Raw genomic sequence first — 20882 nt, 5'->3', positions numbered from 1 at the left:
CGGGAAAATTCAGCAAAAGAAAAAGATATTGGTACAAAATAATTTCGATTAATTTTTCTATGGAATCGTAAATATACATAAAATGATTTTTTTTATACTCATTAGAATCCAACTCAAGTAACAATTAATTTACAACAATCTCCTTAAAATATTTCACCAACTCAGCTTGACCATTTAATCAAGAATACACTCTAATTTAATAAAACGTTAACATAAGTTTTCAAGAATAATTTTATATGTAATCAGAATGATGATTTTTTATTAAAATAATTATATATTTATTTCTTATTTTAATAAAAATATTTTTAAAAATTTATTAATTAAAGAATTAATATCAACAAAACATTAGTTTTATCGCGTGTAGAAGGAGTTGGTGGCAGGAGAAGGGGGGCCCGCTCCCATTTTCGCTCTCTTCCCTCTCCCTCTGCTGCGCCGAAAACCGATACGACACCGCTCGCCATTGAATCTTCCACGACACGATTCGGTCTCTTCTCTTTCCCTCCTGCTTCCGATTCGCATTTATTCTATTCTAATTTTCAAAACATAAGCCGTTAATCTACATTCCCTTGCGCTCATAATTAGTAGCACACTTATCGTGTTCTCTAATTGTGCAATTTGTGAATTCTACTGTAAATCCTTTCTCGCTTACGGAATCTGCACTTGCAGATTATTCTCGATGACGTGTTTTGATTGGTAAAGTACGCGCGGCGAAACGAGGCATGGCGAAAGTGGCTAAACCAAGTTCTGTGCCCTCGAGCTCTCACCAACTTGGCTCCGGACCTTTGAAAACTGGATCTATGGCTAGAAAGAAGACACCGTCAGAACTTAGGGTAAGTTACCAAACTCTTGAACTCAATTTAGCATTCAATCTGTGTGATTATATTGAAGATGTTTCGGTTATCATAGTTCATTATTGATTTTATTATTATACATTTGTGAGTTGTGACATTTAATTTCATTTTTACTGGTCCGAGGATTGGTTGCCATATGTGCTTTTTGCTTGACTAGGTGCATGCTCTCAAGGTGTTTTTGCCTTGAAGATAATGTATAAATGGTTGCCTTGAAGTAAAATATTCCCTAGGATTATGATTTGGGAGTAAACTATGCAGACTTATTGTTTGTGATGAGTTGCTTCTTTATTATTTGTCATGTAGTATTGCATATGCTCATTTCTCATTTAAATTGAAATGGAGTTTGTATTCTGATGCCTCCCAATCCACATGTAGTCATAGCACAGTTTCAATTTTAGAATCAAAGAGTAATTTCTTTCTTTCCATTTAGAATCAAATTAGTTATTGTCTTGCACTTCATGTTAATAGTTGGCTGTCCTTTTTGTGCATATTATGGTGTTCTGTGAGTTTGTCTATCAATTAATTCCAGTGTTATTTTTTTCTTCTCTATGTATAATTTATATTTAATTGGTGCTTGCTATTTGAAATAACACAGACTCGGCGATTAAGGTCATTCTCTGATGTTGATAATAGCCCAGAATCTTTGCTGGCTTTTAGTGGCAACAACAATGTACATGCTTTATATGACTTTTTACTAAATTACAGGTGACTGACCTTTTAAATTCTTTATAGCTTCCTTTCCAGGTTTTTTAATTGAGACTTTGGCATGTTTTGGTAAACAAGTTAACTAAGCATTTATTCTGTAAGTTCTTATAAAATGAGAGCTTATTTGTAAACTTGAGTGTGAAGTTTACTGAAAAAAAAATATTATTTTGACAAGCTTGACTATGAAATAAGCTAAACAATGCTTTTAGGAAGGTCATCGGTCACTTTCATTAGCCTAAATTAAATCAGACTTATTTGATGTTTACTCATATTTTCAATCATGTGCTGCTGACTAATGTTTTTTTGTCTGCACTTTGCAGATTTAACTGAGTGAGAATATGGGTAATACGTTCAAATTCAAGTAACATGGATTTAACTTTAGAGGAACATTGCTTGGTAATGAACCATGGTTTCGAAAACAAATCAAGCAGAGCCCTGATTGCTATGATTGAGGTTTGTTGTGGCGATCTAATGTGGACCTATGGCTAGTGGGTTTTTGGAGCCAAATTGTTTATGGCTGAGCTCTGTAACGAAGCTTTCTAATATGTGAATGAGAAAACTTGTCTAATGAAACTATGTTAGGATTTTTTTAGGAACAATTAGGCCATGTTGGTTTGAGAAAACATTTGAATCCTCTTTCCTATTCTGAATTTCTCATAGTAACTTGCCAATTGTTCTGAGTCACAGTGATCTCTATCCAATCTAATAAGTAGAATTTCATGAACGTTTGCTGAGATGTTATGAATTTTTGCTGCACATTATCCAGTTAAAACTAGTTGTACCATACGTAGTTTTTTACAAACCTAAATGGTGTTTTGTTTTTCATATGGCTTACAGTTTTGTGACGGAACCTAGCTCAATTGGCTTGAATGTTGCCTTAAAATCAACTTGTGAAAAGCCAGAATCTAAAGCTGCTGGTAGTGAAAGCTTACAAGACCACGGAAGTACTTTTGGCATTCCAGAAGCTGTAGTCACTTCTCGACTGTGTTCATGTTCATTAAAAGGCGTAAGGTACAGTGATGAGTCTTATACAGCATCGCTATCCCCTGTATGATCTTATAAACAACTTATATTCATCACATTGATGGCTAATTTATTTACATCTGTAATAAGAAAATTTTCTTGAACATAAATACATTGCCTCCTTGTCTCTTTTCACTTTATCCTTTTGTGAATCGGACTCTAAAAATTCCATGTGTTGCATGATAAAATATAGCTACGGGTAAGCTATCTCTTGTCTATTTGCTAATCAACGACTATATATAAAGGATAACCACTTCGTGTGAGGCTCAATATTACAAGTCATTGAGATTTTGTAATTTTTTTTTTATATTTTTAATGCTTTAATCATTAATAAAAGTTAGTGAACTTAGTTTCCAGAATTGAAAATAATGCTTCATCTTCTCACTTTATATTTGAAAATTCATTCTGTTAAAAAATTCCTTTCTTTGCTATTTGTTTATTGCAATAAGTTTCTGGTAGATAAAAGTTGAAATATGTTTGATCATCAAACATCAATCCCAAGCAATAACTAAGTTGAATTATCAGACTTGATAACTTTATGTGTTTTGTTGTTTAGGTAATCTGCCAGTTTTTCCATGTTTGAAGTAAGGATATTCATCTTATGACCAAGAGTGTCAATCTTTCCGATTAAGAGTTATTGCTTTAGTATTATCTAGAGTAAAGGACCGGCTAGTGAGATGCTATAGATCCTTAATTCAAATCTCATCAAGAGAAGGGTCAGTTTTGACCTTCATTGATTATATTAATTTGTTTGGTTGTAAAAGAAATGTTTAATTATAGTAATACATATTTCCGGAGAATAAATAGCTTAAAACGTACTGAATGCTTTTAGTGACATGTAATTTTATGTTTCTTTATTCAGTACGTTGTCTGGCATGCGTACTTGTTGAAGGTGATATATGGCCTAAACAATTATCAGAAATTAATCTGATTTCAAGGCAGTTTTTCTGAGCTGATCTGAATGGGAACTGATGAAGAAAGCACAGCTAAAGTTTCTAAACCATCTTCTAGTTCTTCTACTCAGGTTACTATTTCTCTTCACATTTTTTTTTCTTTCTTCTAGTCCTATTAAGTCCTAATCATTTTTTTTTAAATATTAACTGTAGATACCACTGGCACCTTCATATCCTGATTGATCTGTTTCTTGCTATCTCAAGAGTTGTATTTCGTTGTAGGAATCAGCTACAAACAAGAAAGGGAGTTTTGACCAAATGCTTGTTGATGGTATGCTGCAACATCATTCATGATTATCTTTCTTTTTTCGTGGTTGGTCATACAATTTTGTGTTTGTGTGAACCTTTTCAGGAGCCAATGCACGGAAGAATTCTGTGAGCACCATTCCTCATTCTTCAGTGCCTGGAAATCCCGCTGTCTCAATGTCTCCAACTAGTCTTAATATTGGAATGGACTTGTGGGACCTGCTGGTGCCGAAGCTGCAAAAATGAGACATAATCAGTCTTCTGCCTCAGAAGCTGTTACTCCTCCAACCATAATGGGACGTGAAGTCGCGCTTGGTGAACAATGGATACAAGTATGATTCCTTGATTAGTTTTTCTTAAAGATTGTTCAAAGCATTTATTACATTTTTTTTTCATAGTTAACATTTATCATTTTCATGGTTATTTTAATAGGTAAGAAAAACATTTTCGTTTTGCTGATAGTAAGTATTTCCCATAGACAGACGTTCATTATTATGTAGCAACTTTGCATCCTTTAGTTCCTTTACCCTTGCTGAGCTTTACTTTCCTTTTCCCTTCCCCAATGATTTTTTTACTTTTTAGGACGATCGTGAACTAAAGAAACAGAAAAGGAAACATTTTAATTGCTTGATATTTGAAGAAATGGAAATTCTACTTCATGCCCCTTAATCCCTTCTTTAATTGCTTGATATTTGGAGGCCGGAAAGCTGGTTTTATTTGACTATATTCAATGCTACATTTTACAACATTTTGATCAAGAGGATAATTTCTTTATGCTCCTGCAGTATAATCTTTATGCTTGTGTAATGTGATTTTCACTAGAAATAATATTATCTACTCTGATATTAGTAATTCAGTTAGTTTTCATATTGTCCTTGGTTTAAAGGATATGGTCAATGGCTAGGAAAAGAGGGTGAAATTTAAAGAAGTAGTTGTAGGCATATTTATATTTTTATTAAAATTGCTACATAATAATGAAATTGCTTTGTCGAGGAAAATGTATACTGTATTACTCCTTTTCTACTTAGTAGACTATTAAAATAATTTTTAATATGCAAAACTACAATTTATAATTGATTACGTTAAAGATAAACTTTGTAGTTGAGAAAACCTTATAGATACAGGTCGAAATTTTTTGGTCATTTATGTGTTACCATTTTATTCTACATGTTCTTAATATGTAATTTAACATTGTATTAGCTTTTGTTAGAGGATGTAACTTTTATTTTTCATTTTTTCATATGCCTCTGATTTCTGCTATTTAACAAACACTTTAATTTCTGTTCTCATACATTCTAGTTCCCATACATTCTAGTTCCTTACTTATTGTAGCATAGTTTGGAAACTTTGTTCTAGCTTTTAAGTCATACCAGGCTGTGACACATCTTTGTCTTCATTAAGCAGGCTCAATTCAACCTGCAATTCCAATGCCAGTTCATATTTTTCTAAATGCTTTAAAGGAATCTGTGTTAAGGCGCACTTCAATATATATTATTTATCAGGTACCAACTTAATTGGACCGGTTACAAGTTTTGTATTCATATGTCATTGATAATATGTATTCTATGATTTATATACAATCCACTAAGAAGAGTTGAATGAACAATTGAGTGCCAAGGCAGAGTTGAATGAACTAAGAAGAGACCTTCCAGAAAGTATGCAATCCACTATTTTCTTTCTACCTTTCTTGTTCCTTGGTTTATATGTTTTATTTTTGTCCGTAGGCATAGTACAATTAAATGGTTTATATCTATAGTCTTTTAATGCATGGTAGGCATAAGTTAATGACTTTTACCTACAGTTGGAAGTTGTAGGTACAAGTTAATATTTTTATCTACAGTCAGCTGTTGTAGATATAAATTAATGACTTTTAGCTACGCACATTGTGAATTGTAGGTGAAAGTAAATTAGTAGGTAAAAACCTACACTGACCGACGATAATCTATCACTGTGCGCTGTAACATCCCAATTTTTGTAATTTAGATTAAAAATGATTTTTATTTATAAATAAATAGAGTTTTAGAAAAATGATGAGATTTTATAAATAAATAAATAAGGAGATATAATTATTAATTAAAATAATGATTTGAGAGAAACTAAAAAGGATATTTCATTTATTTGTTTGATAGAAAATAAAATAGAGTTTGTTTTTATAAAATAAATAAATATAGAGCAAATAATAGGCTGAGTACCCTAGGTATAAATAGTTATGTTAAGTCAGGTGCCTCTTTTTGGCCTCATTTTCGTTTTTTCCCTTCTCCTCTCAAAACCTTTTCTTTTTCCTGCAGCCCACCAAACCTGTCTCAGAAAAACGACGATCTCGGACTCATTCACCGTTGGATCGTCGTGAAATTTGAGTACCACGTTCGCAACCCAATTTCGAACATTCTCACCGTTGGAAATTTCAAAATCATATCTGAGCTTAGAGGAAAACCCTTCGCATTGTACCATTTTAATTTCCCGCAGAAACCCAAAACTGTCTCGGTAAAACTACGATCCCGATTTCGTTAACCGTTGGATTTTCATGAAATTTGGACATGTTCGAAATTTAATTGCGCACACTTGCACCGTTGAGATTTTTGAGATAACATTTGTGGAGGGAGAAAAAGGAATCGCATAAAGACAGAACAAGTGGAGGTTTCAATCTCTTCTCCGTCTCTCTGATGTTTGAGAATTCTATCGGAGCAGTCGGAGGAATAACTGAAAGAATCTCAGGGAACCGCTAGAGATGTTACTATCGTTGGCTGAGACACGTGAGTCCGCTCAGAGGTAAGGGATGAGTTATTCACAATTGGGGATTAGTGAAAACATGTGTATGGATCCTTAGAGATATCAATTGGAATCAATTTTGGGGTATTTTTGCAATTTTCATTTTATCCTTTTAATTATTACAGTGAATTATATATGTTTGATGAATCAGTTGATGTCCCAATGAGAAATTGCTATGAAATTGATGTATTTTTGTGTTGAGTGTGAACCCCTTTGAAAAATTAAGCTCTTTTTATTAACGTAAATTATATTATAAATAATATTATTCAATGACTTATTTTATATAAATTATTATCTTGTTCTAATTTTTCTTCGATGATGATCAACATGTTATGTGTATATAATTATTGTAATACTAGAATAATAAATTAAAGAAAATTGTAAGGTTAATGTCTAATGGTAATTTCTTTTGATGTAATATTAAATTAATTGTTATAGAAATCCTTTGATAAAAAAACAATGTAGTTTAATTTACTATATACATATGCATATATATGTTTTGTATCATGCAAATATTATTATTGTGTGATGTGCATGAGTTATAAGGTGTAATAAGTTATTATAATGGTATTGTAATATTATAGTGAAGATTGAGTAGTATAAAGTTGAATGTGTCAATTTGCGAGATACATGTAAAAATGAGATGATTGATGTGATATTATGAGATGTTAAATTGTGGGCATGATATTTGATTGTGAATAAGTGTGTGTTTGACGCTTGATGTGACAATAATTATATTATGAGCTATGAATTATACAATAACCCGACCAGTGTTATCTTGAGAAAAACGTTAATGCGCAGTGTTTAAGAGAAAATGTAGGTTTCTTATTTAGGAACCAGTGTTAAATTGTAGTGCAATGTGTTAAACGTGTTTGAAACACGAGTGTAAGGTCGGGGGTATTGTATAATTCATGAGCAGTGCTTATAAATGAAATATGTGATGAATTGTGGAATAATATGTTGCCTTGAGATTATAATATTGTTATTGAGATTGAGTAAAAGTGTAAAGTAGAGCAGGTGTTGAATTGTGAGATACGTGAAAACATGCGATGATGGATTGTGACATTATGAGATGTGAAATTGTGAATGAGTTTTGGTTGTAAATAAGTGTGTGATTAACTCTTGATGTGACATTATTTGTGTTGTAAGCTGTGAATTGTACAATAACCCGACCAGTGTTATTTTGATAAAAGTGTAAATGCGCAGTGTTAAAGAGAAAGTGTAGGTTTCCTATTTAGGAACCAGTGTTAAATTGTAGCGCAATATGTTGTACGTGTTTAAAACACGAGTGTAAGGTCGTGAGTATTGTATAATTCACGAGCAGTGTCTGTGTGCTAAAATGATTTTAGGGGTTAGACCTGAATCAGGAGGGAGAGGCCCTGACGGACTCTTCGGAGTGTAGGCCTTAGGGGTTACCGAGTTTGAGTGCTCCTTTAAGCCTATGCTGATCCCGTATGGTTGGAGCATTCTCGCAAAACATCATGACCCTGACTGGTCTCCCTATGATCTTACTTAGTGAGAGTGACCTGACAAACCCATTGTGTGGTGTGTCTTGTTATGTACTCCTAAGCGCCCCATGGTGGTTTTTCACTGACATGGTACCACATTGCATATAGGCTTGAGTCTTAGCATAACTGTCTCATGCGCTCGCTAATTGTTTATTATGAAATTGAGGTGTTATTATGTCTTGATCAGAGCGTGTGATTCCTGTATAATGTGATTGATGATTGAAAAATGTGATTGATTGATGAAAAGTGAATTTTGAATGACAAAGTGATGGAATTACGTGAATTACATGTAAGTAAGTTTTATTTGGTTTATATGATATGTATATCTAGTTGTCTTGTTTCTCTATTAGTTAGGAATGTGATAACTCATTCTCAATTTGTTGTTTGTGTTTGGATCCTGTGATGATCTTGAACTCTGTGTTCGGGGGAACAGATGATTAGGTAAACTGCTTTAAGGAATATTGTGCTGAAGGACGTCGAGACACAACGCTCTGATAGGATGTGACATTGGGGTATTGGGTTTTATATTAATTGTATGAAGTCTCAGACGGCCTTGTTCGAGCCGATGACTTTATTATTTATTTGGACAAGTTTGAATATGATGTAGAAGAAAGTGATTGTGAACCTTTTATCCCTTTAAAAGGCTCGTATTTAAAAATGTTTAAAAAAAATACTTTTAATTAATATTTGAATTTTTATTCCTTTGTTAGTATATATATGAGGGATAGAGGGTGTCACATGCATCCCCTCAAAGTTGACGACCACAATGTCTGTAGGACAAATTTTTTATTATATTTACCTACACATTTTTAACATCTAGTGATGGTTTTTGTAGGTAGACATAGATAATTTTTCTTGTAGTAAAAAAACCCACATAGTATTTTCTTTTATTTCCCTTCTCCGCTGCATTGAATCGAATGAATCTTAATGATGTACTTACTAGTGAATTAATCCGTACAAAATCTTAAGTCTGGAGGAGTGTTCTTTTTAATTGATTAAAATTTATTAAATATTATAAATTTTTTAAGGTTATATTTTATTTAATAATTTTCTCTCTAGCTAATTTTATATTTTTTTTAAATTCAATCAATAACAAAGAATATATCAAAAAAATGTTAAAAATATATTTTTAACCCTCCTCGTTCAAATTTTTTTTATGGATGCTAAAAAGTGTAATATTTATGTTTCAGTATGTCCTTAAATAATATTTCTTTTTGTATGGATAACTATTATATACTAAGGAGTGAAGTTGCAAATGTTCTGATTAACAAAAAAGAAAAAAGAAAGCATATAGCTATAGACAGAAGATAAGAAGCATGCATTAACTTTCAAGGAAAGCAATACATCAGAATGGCACTGTTCATCAAGACTCTCATCTCAGAGAACGTAACCATAGCAAAGCTAGCTTAAACTACACACTGATGATGACACTGATACATTAGGGTTCCAGATTATTTTGTTAACATAATTTTCTGGTTCCCCTCCGAGGCCGTGCGTGCATGCCCTCATATGGCATGCCCTGGAGCTTCTTTCTCCACAACAGGCTTCTTCAGCTCGTTAATGGTGGTTGCCTCCTCAGGGTCCACATGACCAACCACCACAATGTTGATCTGAGCCTTTTCATAACCCATCTTGCAAATTAACTTCGAATTCGGAAGACCTGTCCAAAATAAATTAATATAATTAGAAAAAATATGAAATATATATACATATACTGCATGCAAAATTAATTTGTACAATACAACACCTCCAAGAATATTAGAAAGAAGCTAGAGTGGCACAAAATAGGGTTAGTTAGATGCAAAGAGAATCTAAACAATGAGATGAAGTGCTTGTATAAGGTAAGTTAAAACTGAAAATTAACTTGAATATTAATTGAGTAAATTATATAAGGTTTACAGTGAGATGAAGTGTTTAGGGTAAGTGAAAATTAAAATATTAATTGAGTGGAGGTTTATGATATTTGAATCACAACAACAATAATTAATAAACTCGTAAAGAGAAAAATTAAAAGCTAGTCAGAGAATGAACCTAAGGTATGCAATGTGGAAACTCAGTAGCAAGCTTAAGAGGAATAGCTGTGACGAAGAAGAGGGACTTGAACGTTATTTATAGACCAACTCATAGTTTGTATTTATGAATATAACCTTCATTTTTACTTCGTAATTTATACGAATTTAAGTATAATAATATCACATGAATCCAAAACAAAAAATAAGAACTTTTTGGAGACTTACACCCTCCAAATCTCAAATATAAACAAATAAATAAATTTCAATTATTAAAATCTTATTTAATGAGATTATTTTAAAAATAATTTTCATTTAATAAGATCAATTTTTTTATATTTAATATCAAGTTTAAATAAAAATTAATTAAAAAACTTAAAAATAACTCAATTTAATAAAATTAACTAATTTTTCTTTAATAAATATAAATAATGTTTTTTTTTATAATCGAGATGTAGCTAATATCTTAAAAAAAATATGAGACTCATTTGAGTTTCTCATAATTTTTGGATAAAAATTAATTAATATGACAATCTTAAGGACTAATTTAATTATTTAATAAAAAAATAACAAAAACATAATCAACCCTTTCAAATTAAGAAGAACCTATTACACCTACCCCGACTGACATAGTGCGATAATGCACACTGATGTTATCATCAACCGACAAGGTGGATTAATTTATTTTGTGTAGATCTTTGATATGATTAAAGGTACAATAATGCATACTAATTTATTTTTGTTGGGTGTACAGGATACCTGCATCTTCATAAAAGGAAAATTACTATGGTAGTCATATCCTATTCTTGGGTGTATCGTGTATCAGCGATAATAAAATAGAGATAATAGTAAAAATAATAATAAATTAAAACAGAGATAAATGAAAAATAATAAATAATAATAGAATAAGAATGAAAATAAAAATAAAAAATTAATAAAAATGAAATAGAAAGGAAAATAAATATATTATAATGATAATTTTTTAATTTTTAAAATAAATGTAATATAAATAACAAGTAAAATAAATTTTTCCCTTTTTAATTGAAATTAAATTAATGAAAAGTAATTAAGTTAATTGTGATAAACTAGTTTTTAAGGTTGGTGTGATGGTCATGCCTTATATTTGGCAGTTAAGTTAATGACAGCAATTTGTCTCTCTGCAACAGGCTTATTGAGTTCCTTAACTTCTCAGAGTCCACATAACCAACCACCACAATGTTGATTTGAGCCTTCTCGATACCCATTGCACCTTTACGTTGAATTGGGAAAACCTGCCCAAAAGAAATATGAGAGAAGAATGAAATACTATGCATGCAAATTTGATCGATACAAAATTATCGAGAATTAAAAACCAGAGTGGCACAAAGTGGGGTTAATTGAATGCAAAGAGAAACAAAGGATGAGGTGTTTAAGGTAAGTGAAAATTACCTTTCAAAAATATAGGCAAGTGAAAATTTAGATATTAATTGAGTGGGGGTTTCCAGTGAGATGAAATCTTCATGGTAAGTGAAATTTAGAATATTAAATTAAAGGAGGTTTATTTATGAATTTGAATCACAACAACAATAATGAATTAATATGTTAGTTGGATACTGAACCTGGTATGTTACATGAAAGCCAAGTAGCAAGCTTAAAAAGAAAAGTAAATGTGTGACGAAGAAGAGGGCCATGGAGATTATTTATAGTCCAACTCATAATTTGTATTTATGAATGCACACTTCATTTTCTATTGTGTGTTTTCTGTTGTACCCTTCTCCATTTAAAATTTAGGAAAATTGTGTATATTCTCCCATGATATCACGTTACGGAAGAAAAATATTGCGAAAGCTCATCATAAAACAAAAACTTAGTGCAAGAGTAGAGTTCACGAGCCGAACTGAATTCCCTCATAAAAATCCAAAATTAAGATCAGGGTCACAAAGAACCAAGAGATTCAAACTTCAAAGTACAAAATAATAGTCTGAATATATTTTTCCTTATACCAAATAACTCATCTAAGCAATTTTAACTTTAGTCCATGCTTAAGACCCTCGGAACTTTAATATAAGGCTCCTCATAGCTCGGGACAGAAGCGATCAAGGCGTCCCTGCCAAGAATACACCACTCTGTTAGCACCATAAGTTTTCCAATTATGTCCAATTGTTGACAAATAATGAAGAACCCACCCACCTATGGTCAAATGTTTCAGGATCATTATCACGCAAATTGTTTTCCGTCTCTACAGATAACACAGAGAATTAGCAAATAAAAATGAGAAGAAATGATGCTTTCTGCCAGTCATGTAAAACAACTCATGTGCATAAAATTTTTGCAGACACATTAACTGAAAAAGTATAGAGGAAAGACAACCAACCCAAACAATCTGAACAAACTGGCATGACCAAGTTGAAGTATAAGAAAGCAATGACTAGAAATGGATAATACCACTCATTTGCCAAAGTGGCAAGGTAATGATATGTTATAGTGTAAGGGAGCAATATCACTGGCAATTCTCAGTGAATAAATGCTAAGGTGGTGTACCAACGTGGTGTGGTACAGTTGACAAATAACCATGTCACTTAAGCATGGGGTGAGGAGTTCGATACCCAAACTTAAGTATATGGAAACATGCCAACCACTTAAATGGTTCAAGCATTAGTTCTTGACTTTTGACCGAGAGAGATCCAGGTTCTCACCCCAAATTGAAGATACCGAGCCTGTGTTAGAACTTTTGTTTGCTCACATTGAATGCTAATAATCCGTGAGCGAGCATGGGATTGACATTTAATGTGCCTCTGGAAACGGATTGGCATAAAACAAACACACTAACCACGCATTCTCAGCTGAAAGAATGTAATGCAATCTGTTAGGCAAGAGGAATAATCTACTGTAAATAAGATAAAAAGGAGTAACAGTTAGGTTGTTGGGAGTTAGTTAGATTCTGCCAGCTGTCAACAGCTGGCAGGTTAGTTAGTAGTTTAGAATATATTACAGCTTTCTGGAGAAGGAGAGGGAGGGAAAAACAAAAGAAAGGAATGGATTGTATTGAGAGAACCTGAGAAGTGTCTCAGTGTTGTAAGGGAAGAGAGTGTTCTTCCTTGTGTAAAGAGTGAAAGAACCAGCAGTAATAGTGAATTCTTTATATCTGTCAGTACTATCTTGTGTGGGTTTTTGTGTGTGTCTGTTCTACCTCTAGTTGCAGTTAGTAATGTAAAGAAGATTCCTAACACAATCACAGTTTACGACCCTCCCATGTCAGAAACTAAGACAAAAGAAGAAGATGAAAGAACTTGTTTTCTGGTTTTTGCATTTTAAAAGCAAAAAGGTTCACATGTTCTGGCATTAAGGTATAATGTAGTCAAACAGTATACATAAAATCCAAAGTAAGGATATGAAATCATTGATAGATGATGAAAGTGATAATATATGTTCGTAGAGAACCTGCTCTGATTGAGGGTTCAACACTTTCAAGATCAACACCCTGAAGCTGTCCAAACCTGCCACACAAGACAATTCAATCCAAATTCAAAAGTTTTGCTCACTGCAAACACAATCTCCACAAAAACAAATCTCCTGTCAGAAACAAAATGCCTCAAAAATCCACTAACAAGCTGTTCATTTTTCTCAAATACTGCATGCCCGGGATTGAAACGATAAACTGGAATAATCTCACACCAACTGATCCAACACGCTCAGTAGTAATCAAAATTTCATGCTACCTCTCAATTGCTCTGTACTATTAAGTATTAATAATCTTTGAAAGAGAGGGGTTTTGACTTACCATTCTATAACTTGTTGAATTTTGGGAGCAATTTCTTCAACCTGCAACAACATTTTTATTAATCTTTGAAATTCATATATATTAAACAAAAACACATTCATAATTAGAAAGAAAGGGAAAGAACAGAAAGCAAAGAAATACCTCGTTTGGGGTAAGTGAAATTTGAGCCGTTTTTGCCAAACGCGGCAAATCCGGAGGTAGAAGAGAGGAGCAAGTGGTGGTTAATGAGAAGCTTCGAAATTTCACCAACTTGCGGTGGACGCTAACCGTTACCTTTGGGAAGAAACTGCTTCTATGCCACACTGCGTTTGCAGTTAACGAAGCTCCTCTCAGCAACCCTTTGCTACTCATCTTCGTATACCTTATCCCTAACCTCTGAGGTTGTTTAAGAAAACTTTTTTTATTTTCAATTCAGTCCCTAAAGAAAGTCTAAATCCTCAAAATAGTCCTTCTATAAATACAACATTTTTTTTTTCTTTTTCACATTTTTAATTTTTCCATTCGCAAGAGCACTAAGAGAGCGTCATCTTCGTTATGTCGCGACAGAGATCCAGAAGAGTCGAACTACCTCCCGCTCAGGAGGTACGCAAAATCTGCGATCCATCAACTTTGCATCTTCGTTTTCCAGATTCGACTAAACAAAACGAATTTCTTATTTTATTTTATTTTTTAAAAATCGCCCGAACGATATTCTAATTTTCTGTATTGCATTGGCTGAAAACTAATGTTTTGACTTATCAGTGATGGTCCTCCTTCGTTTCTTCTGAGGTTTTTATTTAAAAAATATGCAAAATTTTGTGATATGAACTCTCAGTAGAGGTGTCTGCTTCCTTATATAAATATATATATATATATCATGATTGTTGTGTTGTTGTGTTTGGAAGTGCAGAATATTGAAAAATTGGAGAAGGTTGTAAACGATGGAAATTATTATGGAGCTCAGCAAATGTACAAATCCGTTAGTGCCAGGTTCATACAGTTTCTTCCTGTTGGTTATTCTTTAAGAGAAATGTACACTGTCTACGATGTATTATTCTTCATTGGAACTTCGATGTGAAATGCTACTTTAAATCACAAGTAATTAGTTTTTGCATAGCTATTTCTTTCCTCTACAACTACATGCTTTATTTTATTAGCTCATATAGTAAAAGTTACAAACCAGGGATATCAGATTAGTGAAATAGTGAGGCATAGCTTATCATTTTGGGCTCCCGAGAAGGACAATTTTAGCATTGACGCGAGAGGATTTAGCATAGAGGATAACGATACCACAAGTTTTCATGTCATATCTATTTTTTAGGGGCAGCTGGATAATGTAGTTTAATGCAGTGTTGCATTTTGGTATTTTTGGTGAATACTGAGTTTGTCTGGATTTAGGGTCTTGGGAGTAAAGAAGGCAAGGTTGTTTGCAATGTTGTTAAATAACTGTTATATCGCTGCTGTAACATGTGGCGTTTTTGGACCCCTCCACTCTATGTGATTTGTGAAGGGAGCCCTGCTATGGGGGTGCCATAGGCTGCAGTGGCATTTTTATATGGTGTAATTTTGACCTTCTGTCATTTGCCATTGCCCATTGATAACCTTGGTTATTTGCCAGTATATGACATATGGGGATTCTTTGTTAAATATTTTATTCTAGTTTTTTTTTTCTGGTTTCTTTTATCATACATGCTACCCTTTGCTCTTGAAGTTGGAACATCTTTTTTTTTTGCTTCTCTATTTAAATTTATTTATCTGTAAAATGTACTTTCCTTTTATCATCCATAAATCCATGCTTGTTGTAGATCTATGAACCTCAGAATTTCTTTTTGTCAAGCTTCATTATTTTGGTCTACAACTGCATTAACTAATGCATACTCATCAGATAAGTTGTAGACATAAATGTAGCATACATGCTTTGCTGCAGATATGTTTCTGCTCAGAGGTACTGTGAAGCATTAGATATCCTACATTCAGGAGCGTGCATTCAATTGTCTCATGGGCAGGTTCTACATCTTCTATTTCAATGTCTTTCAAGATATACTTTTGTCAATTTTATAATCTTTAGTCTGGCATATAAGTGTGATTAGTAGATTGTTCATTGTTACCATTAAGAGAGAAAAAGAATACTTTCCACATTTCTATATAAATTTAAATTAATTTTAAAAATGTATTTCTGATGTTAAAATGTTTATATTTATGATAAAAAGATACAGTACACTTGACAAACAGCAAAGTTTAACACTTATTTTCTCTCTAAGGTTACCTGTGGAGCAGAGCTAGCTCTATTGTTTGTGGAGACATTAGGGAAAGGGAAAATTCCTTACAATGAGGAAATTCTTGGTGCGTTCTTATCCCGTCTTTTACAGTTTTATTTTTATCAGCCATTTTTTTTTGTGATGCAATGTAAATTATTCTTAGTTCTTATTTAATTGCATGGGGACTTTTCAGTTCGGTAACTATCATGGACTTGCATAAAAACATTCATTCTTATTTGGATTTTTATAGTATTTAACGATGAAACAGTTCTTCCTATTACTAATTCCTTGTAAATTTTAATGGTAGAACGTCTCAACAAAATTTACAAATCATTTCCTCGGGTTTCATTGCCACAAAACCTATGGGATGTCGATGACATGCAGCAGCTTTCTGAAAACATTGGAAGTGCAAAGACACGTGTTGAGGGCTGCTCCTCATTCTTAAAAGCTGCTATCAAGTGAGACTTAACACAAATTAAAAATAGTCTAGATTATATTTTACATTTACCATGCTCCCTCTCTTTTCTTTGCAAGTGAATGTCAAATACTGTTTTCTTCTCAATATTGATATTTTTTCTTCATTTTTTTAGTTTCCTTAACTAGTGTCTTTAGAATAATAGGTAGCATCTACAATTAAAATATCTTATATCTTATATATAATGTGGGGTGGTGGTAGGGGTTAGCACCCTTCAAATTGGATACTATAATATTATAATTACCCTCTCCACATGAGGGGCATATATCCACCATCCTCAAATCCACTTGGTAGGGGCCTTGTGCACTAGGTCACCCCTTTTTATTATTATGATAATTTGTTCCTCTAAATAGCATTTCTATCTTTGCTGCTATTGTATTCAGGTGGTCTGCCGGAAATGGAGTAAATAAGAATGGATCTCCAGAGCTGCACATCATGCTAGCTGAGTACATATTTTCTGAAAGTCCTGAGGTGGTGAGTTTCACAATGGTTTTTCTTGAATTTATTTACTTTCGAAGCTTTTTTATTTTAAAATCAACATCTGTATGAAACTTTTCTTATCTTTTAGTTTTTTGCAGAAGAAAAACATGATTGGTGATATGTAATGGCTGTTATGTTTCAACATTTAATAAACATTGATTTAGTTGGCTAACTTCAGGTTTTTTGGGTGGGCTGGTTACATGAAGATAAGGGGAATTTGGAAGCCATGGCTTGGATGTTTGGAGAGTCAAATTGTTTAGTTGCTACATAAGATTTTGAATTTGAAGGGATTAAGGAAAAATCAGGTCGGGACCATTGTGGTTTTAATGGGGAGAGTTTTTAATGATGTTGGCCAAGTAAATTAGGTAGCTGTTAAAAACTTAAAATTCAAGAAAACTGGGTATGAGATGAGAAGAAGAAATTGCCAAGGTTCTCTGGGTTCAGAATTGGTTTATTTGCAAAGTGTAGTAGACTAGCAGGTTATCTCTCAACATTAGGTTTATTTTCAAATTGGGTTTGAAAAAGCTTATGAGTGAGTGAGCTATGGCTTCTGAAACCATGTTATTGATAGAAAGGGTTTTGGTACGAGCTAGAGATGATGAAATTATTGGATGTTTCCCGACTGTTACTTTCTGTGTGATTGTGAGTGACAAATTTTTGTAAGGTAAACTGGGAGTCAGGCTTGGAGACTCTTCTCCTTTCTTGTTTATTTTAGTGGTTGATATTTTAAGCTGATACTTTCAAGGGCAGTGTATAGGGACCTCATATAGGGTATTACAGTGTATAGCGACTGTCTTTTTAATCTTATTTCTACTCTTAATTTCCTTGAATATAGCAGTTTATACGAGACTGAGGCAATGCAAACATAAAATTTAGTATACTCTTAAGTCTTAAGTTAAATAGAACATGAAGAAATATAGTAAACTGTTGCATTGATTGTTTGGAGCAAGTCACGTCTCTGAATTTTTTGGCCAATATGGAAATGGCTTTATGCTGTGAAAAGCTTCGCTTGCCTTAAAAAACTTAAAACTATTATGACCTTTATTTGTAGTGAATAATTATCAATATGCTTTTTATATGCAGGATATGGCTAAAGTGACACATCATTTTGTGAGAGGAAATAATCCAAAGAAGTTTGCTTCTACTCTAGTGAGTTTTTTGGGCAAGGTCAGCTTCCTAACTTTTTTATTCATTGTTATTTGGTTCAACTTTCCAAAATTGTGTGGAGGCATACCAAAAAATTTTGATCTTACTTTTCTGCTAAAATTTGGTTTGACATTTGGGATGATTTTATTTATGTTATATTATTGGTGATTCTCAAACTTAATTGGAGAAGGTAACTGATGCCTTCATTTTATATTTTTGGCATAGTTTTGGGAAGGATCAACTGATATGTTTTTTCAAATGTAGTGCTATCCTGGTGAAGATGATTTGGCCATTGCTCGGGCAGTTTTAAGGTAAATGTAATTTTCTCTTGAGATTCCCTGGCAATATTATCAAATTTTCTGACTATTGAATACCCAGGATGCTTATGATGCCAAAATAAGCTATTATACTAGGATGGAATTTATGTTTTTGCTTATTGTAGTGTATAGCATAGATATTTCTCAGTATAATTTTTAGTTGTTTTTGAGTGCATTTAACAATTTTAACTTGCTCAAATATCTTTTGTATATTGCAGTACGTATTAGCACTAAGTGTTCATCCACTTCATTGTCAAAAGTGAAAACAAACACTTCCTATTCTTGTAAATAAAACAAACTTAAAAGAAACAAGATAATACAATCAATCTTAAGGTGTCCTCCACTCCCTGTTTTGCTATCTCGTAAGTGATAATTAAGGAAATTTTTTACTTTAGTTGTCTTGTACTAATCATCATTGATGAGTAGAGACATGCATCCACTATTTTCACTTTTCAATGATGTTGAGATACTTGTTATAAAATCCTTGTTTTGTTTGGTAATGTCTTTCACCTGTAATTCCATGCAAATTTCAACAAGTTTTCAAACTGAGGAATTGCCCATTTCTTGCATGATAGGTACTTGTCTTCAGGTAATTTGAAAGATGCGAACATACTAATGGAAGAGATAAAGAAGCAAACTGAATCGGCTGAGGTTGCATTTCCTAAGACAGAGTTGATGCAATTTATCGCATATCTTTTGCAAACGTAAGTTTGTATGTTGCTCAACCAATAAATTGATTCATTTCTGTTCTAAATGCTTCAATTTAAAGGGGACTGGAAGCACTATAATTTGATGAATAATTGATATTTTATTTGTTTCTGAATTTCATCTATATGAAAACTTCACTTATATAAAGAGCGTTAATTGTGTTATACAATTATGGCTCGATTCCTTTGAAAGGAAGAAAATAAGGCAAAGTAAAATTAAGCACCTTATTCTGTTGTAAGGAAAGGAACAGAGACATAACCAATTAGTTACCACTCAATAAAAGTGAAGCAAAATGCTCGTCGTACTGTGGCAGCATGTAATAGATGAAATTACAAGTGAGAGTACTTGATTAATGTCAGACGTGTTTAATGGGAAGAAGAGTTTCCTATTGTAATAGCTGCAAATGTTTGGAGCTCCCAGTATGTTGCATGCCAATGCCTTATTTTTTTGTCATGCCAGGTTGGAGAGAGATGCTTTGCCTCTTTTTAGTATGTTGAGAGCAAATTTTAAGCCAAGTATTGAGAGGGAGCCTGCGTTCAATGAGGTCAGATAACTTACATACCAAGTCATATGCTCTGTTTTCCTCTCTGTTGTTGGTAGATAACAATTAGCAAATGAATCAACAAAGATGTGGCGTGTCCTTATTATTCTTTGAAAAATCTTACCAGTCTTGTGTTGTTATTTTGTGATTATTTTTCTCTTTGCATGAAACTAAAAATTCAAGCCATCTGCTGCATTTGATGTGACAAAACTGTGATTCAGATGCTAGATGATATTGCGGAGAGGTTCTTTGGAGTACAGCGAAGGAACCCCATGGGAATGTTTGGAGATATATTCAAGGTGACTGATAGGTTTTCAATGGTTGAATATTAAGTTATTGACCACCTTGGCACTTGCAAAATCATATACTTTTGATTTTTTAATATAAAAATCTCTTAATGTATTAAGTTCTGTGTTAATTTCTTCTGCAGTTGATGGGAGCTGAGTAATGACAATCATTATGGAGACACTACCAGATAGAACAGCAACTTCAACAGAACGTTCAAATAATTTTTCTTTTCTTTTTTGTTAATGATAGAGCAAATTCTCCTCATTGAAGAAAATCTATGCTATCTCGTGATTTGTAAATGCTAATTTAACAATTTTGCTAGGTACCCGTTTCGATTTCTTGCATATTAAAATATTTTAATATTCCGCTTCAAAATTTTATCAATTAAATTATTATATTTTATCTAAAATGAAAAATATTAAATAACTTTTAATTCAAACTATCTCATGTCATATAAATCTTATCAAATATTATTAAAGTTGTATTTTAAACTCCTAAAATTATTTCATATACTAAATTCATAAGAAAAAAATATTTACATAAAATAATTGAAGGTTTAAAATGAAAAATAAATAATAAATCTAAATTTACTTAATTTTTAACATAAGACTTGATAACTTAAAAAAATTACACATAAATTAAACTAAAAGTACATTTAAATTCAAATCTTTTGTTAGATGCTCACAGCCACCGACTTCTTTGCGTTTCTCTTTTACCCTATTAAATTTTGTTTACTCTATTAATTAATAACCCATTAGATAGTTTGTTTTGCACACCTAGAAAAATGCAAATTGGAAATGTGGATAGGAAGTTCCCAGACATAGGAATCTTTTACTAATTGCACCATATGAAGAACAACGCTGAAG

General features: G+C 32.6%; 2 protein-coding genes and 2 long non-coding RNA genes across 11 annotated transcripts; 2 read left to right on the top strand and 2 right to left on the bottom strand.

Annotated features, from left to right (window-relative positions):
- The first annotated feature begins 357 nt into the window (after positions 1 to 357).
- Positions 358 to 8689, top strand: LOC114370543. 7 transcript variants are annotated; one of them, XR_003657856.1, is made up of 10 exons: positions 358 to 484; positions 667 to 830; positions 1447 to 1556; positions 1877 to 2009; positions 2394 to 2567; positions 3442 to 3603; positions 3755 to 3803; positions 3885 to 4110; positions 5183 to 5280; positions 8489 to 8689. It is a non-coding gene; the product is annotated as an uncharacterized LOC114370543 (long non-coding RNA). The 7 variants fall into 7 exon arrangements; XR_003657854.1 differs by lacking the exon at positions 8489 to 8689 and adding an exon at positions 3136 to 3295 and having other exon boundaries at positions 5183 to 5459; XR_003657853.1 differs by lacking the exon at positions 8489 to 8689 and having other exon boundaries at positions 5183 to 5459.
- Positions 8690 to 9350: 661 nt separating this feature from the next.
- LOC114370542 lies at positions 9351 to 10199 on the bottom strand. The gene is made up of 2 exons (XR_003657852.1): positions 10087 to 10199; positions 9351 to 9715 (listed from the first exon to the last, which is right to left on the bottom strand). It is a non-coding gene; the product is annotated as an uncharacterized LOC114370542 (long non-coding RNA).
- Positions 10200 to 10632: 433 nt separating this feature from the next.
- On the bottom strand, positions 10633 to 14204 carry LOC114370539 (glutamyl-tRNA(Gln) amidotransferase subunit C, chloroplastic/mitochondrial-like). 2 transcript variants are annotated; one of them, XM_028327924.1, is made up of 6 exons: positions 13966 to 14204; positions 13825 to 13865; positions 13485 to 13540; positions 12234 to 12282; positions 12047 to 12150; positions 10633 to 11335 (listed from the first exon to the last, which is right to left on the bottom strand). In XM_028327924.1, exons 1-5 carry the CDS (start codon positions 14173 to 14175, stop codon positions 12075 to 12077), a joined length of 432 nt encoding a protein of 143 aa, XP_028183725.1. In that variant the 5' UTR covers positions 14176 to 14204; the 3' UTR covers positions 10633 to 11335; positions 12047 to 12074. The 2 variants fall into 2 exon arrangements, with proteins under 2 accessions (XP_028183725.1, XP_028183724.1); XM_028327923.1 differs by lacking the exon at positions 10633 to 11335 and having other exon boundaries at positions 11919 to 12150.
- Positions 14205 to 14306: 102 nt separating this feature from the next.
- LOC114370538 (Golgi to ER traffic protein 4 homolog) lies at positions 14307 to 20391 on the top strand. Its single transcript, XM_028327922.1, has 12 exons — positions 14307 to 14406; positions 14714 to 14793; positions 15731 to 15809; positions 16065 to 16146; positions 16369 to 16519; positions 16920 to 17010; positions 18100 to 18183; positions 18427 to 18473; positions 19055 to 19183; positions 19647 to 19731; positions 19950 to 20027; positions 20159 to 20391. Exons 1-12 carry the CDS (start codon positions 14359 to 14361, stop codon positions 20174 to 20176), a joined length of 972 nt encoding a protein of 323 aa, XP_028183723.1. The 5' UTR covers positions 14307 to 14358; the 3' UTR covers positions 20177 to 20391.
- Positions 20392 to 20882: the final 491 nt, after the last annotated feature.

The sequence above is a fragment of the Glycine soja genome, chromosome 10, assembly GCF_004193775.1.
Source record: "Glycine soja cultivar W05 chromosome 10, ASM419377v2, whole genome shotgun sequence".
NCBI classification, from domain to species: Eukaryota; Viridiplantae; Streptophyta; class Magnoliopsida; order Fabales; family Fabaceae; genus Glycine; species Glycine soja.
The sequence above is the reverse complement of the archived record's forward strand: the minus strand, read 5'-3'. Positions and strand labels throughout refer to the sequence as shown.

Coding starts and splice junctions, on each gene's coding strand:
- LOC114370538 (XM_028327922.1), top strand. CDS start 14,359: ATGTCGCGACAGAGATCCAGAAGAGTCGAACTACCTCCCGCTCAGGAG. Junction 14,407..14,713: donor AACTACCTCCCGCTCAGGAG/GTACGCAAAATC, acceptor TTGGAAGTGCAG/AATATTGAAAAATTGGAGAA. Junction 15,810..16,064: donor TTCAATTGTCTCATGGGCAG/GTTCTACATCTT, acceptor TTTCTCTCTAAG/GTTACCTGTGGAGCAGAGCT.
- LOC114370539 (XM_028327924.1), bottom strand. CDS start 14,175: ATGAGTAGCAAAGGGTTGCTGAGAGGAGCTTCGTTAACTGCAAACGCA. Junction 13,541..13,824: donor ATTCAACAAGTTATAGAATG/GTAAGTCAAAAC, acceptor CTTGTGTGGCAG/GTTTGGACAGCTTCAGGGTG. Junction 12,151..12,233: donor CCTGAAACATTTGACCATAG/GTGGGTGGGTTC, acceptor TATTCTTGGCAG/GGACGCCTTGATCGCTTCTG.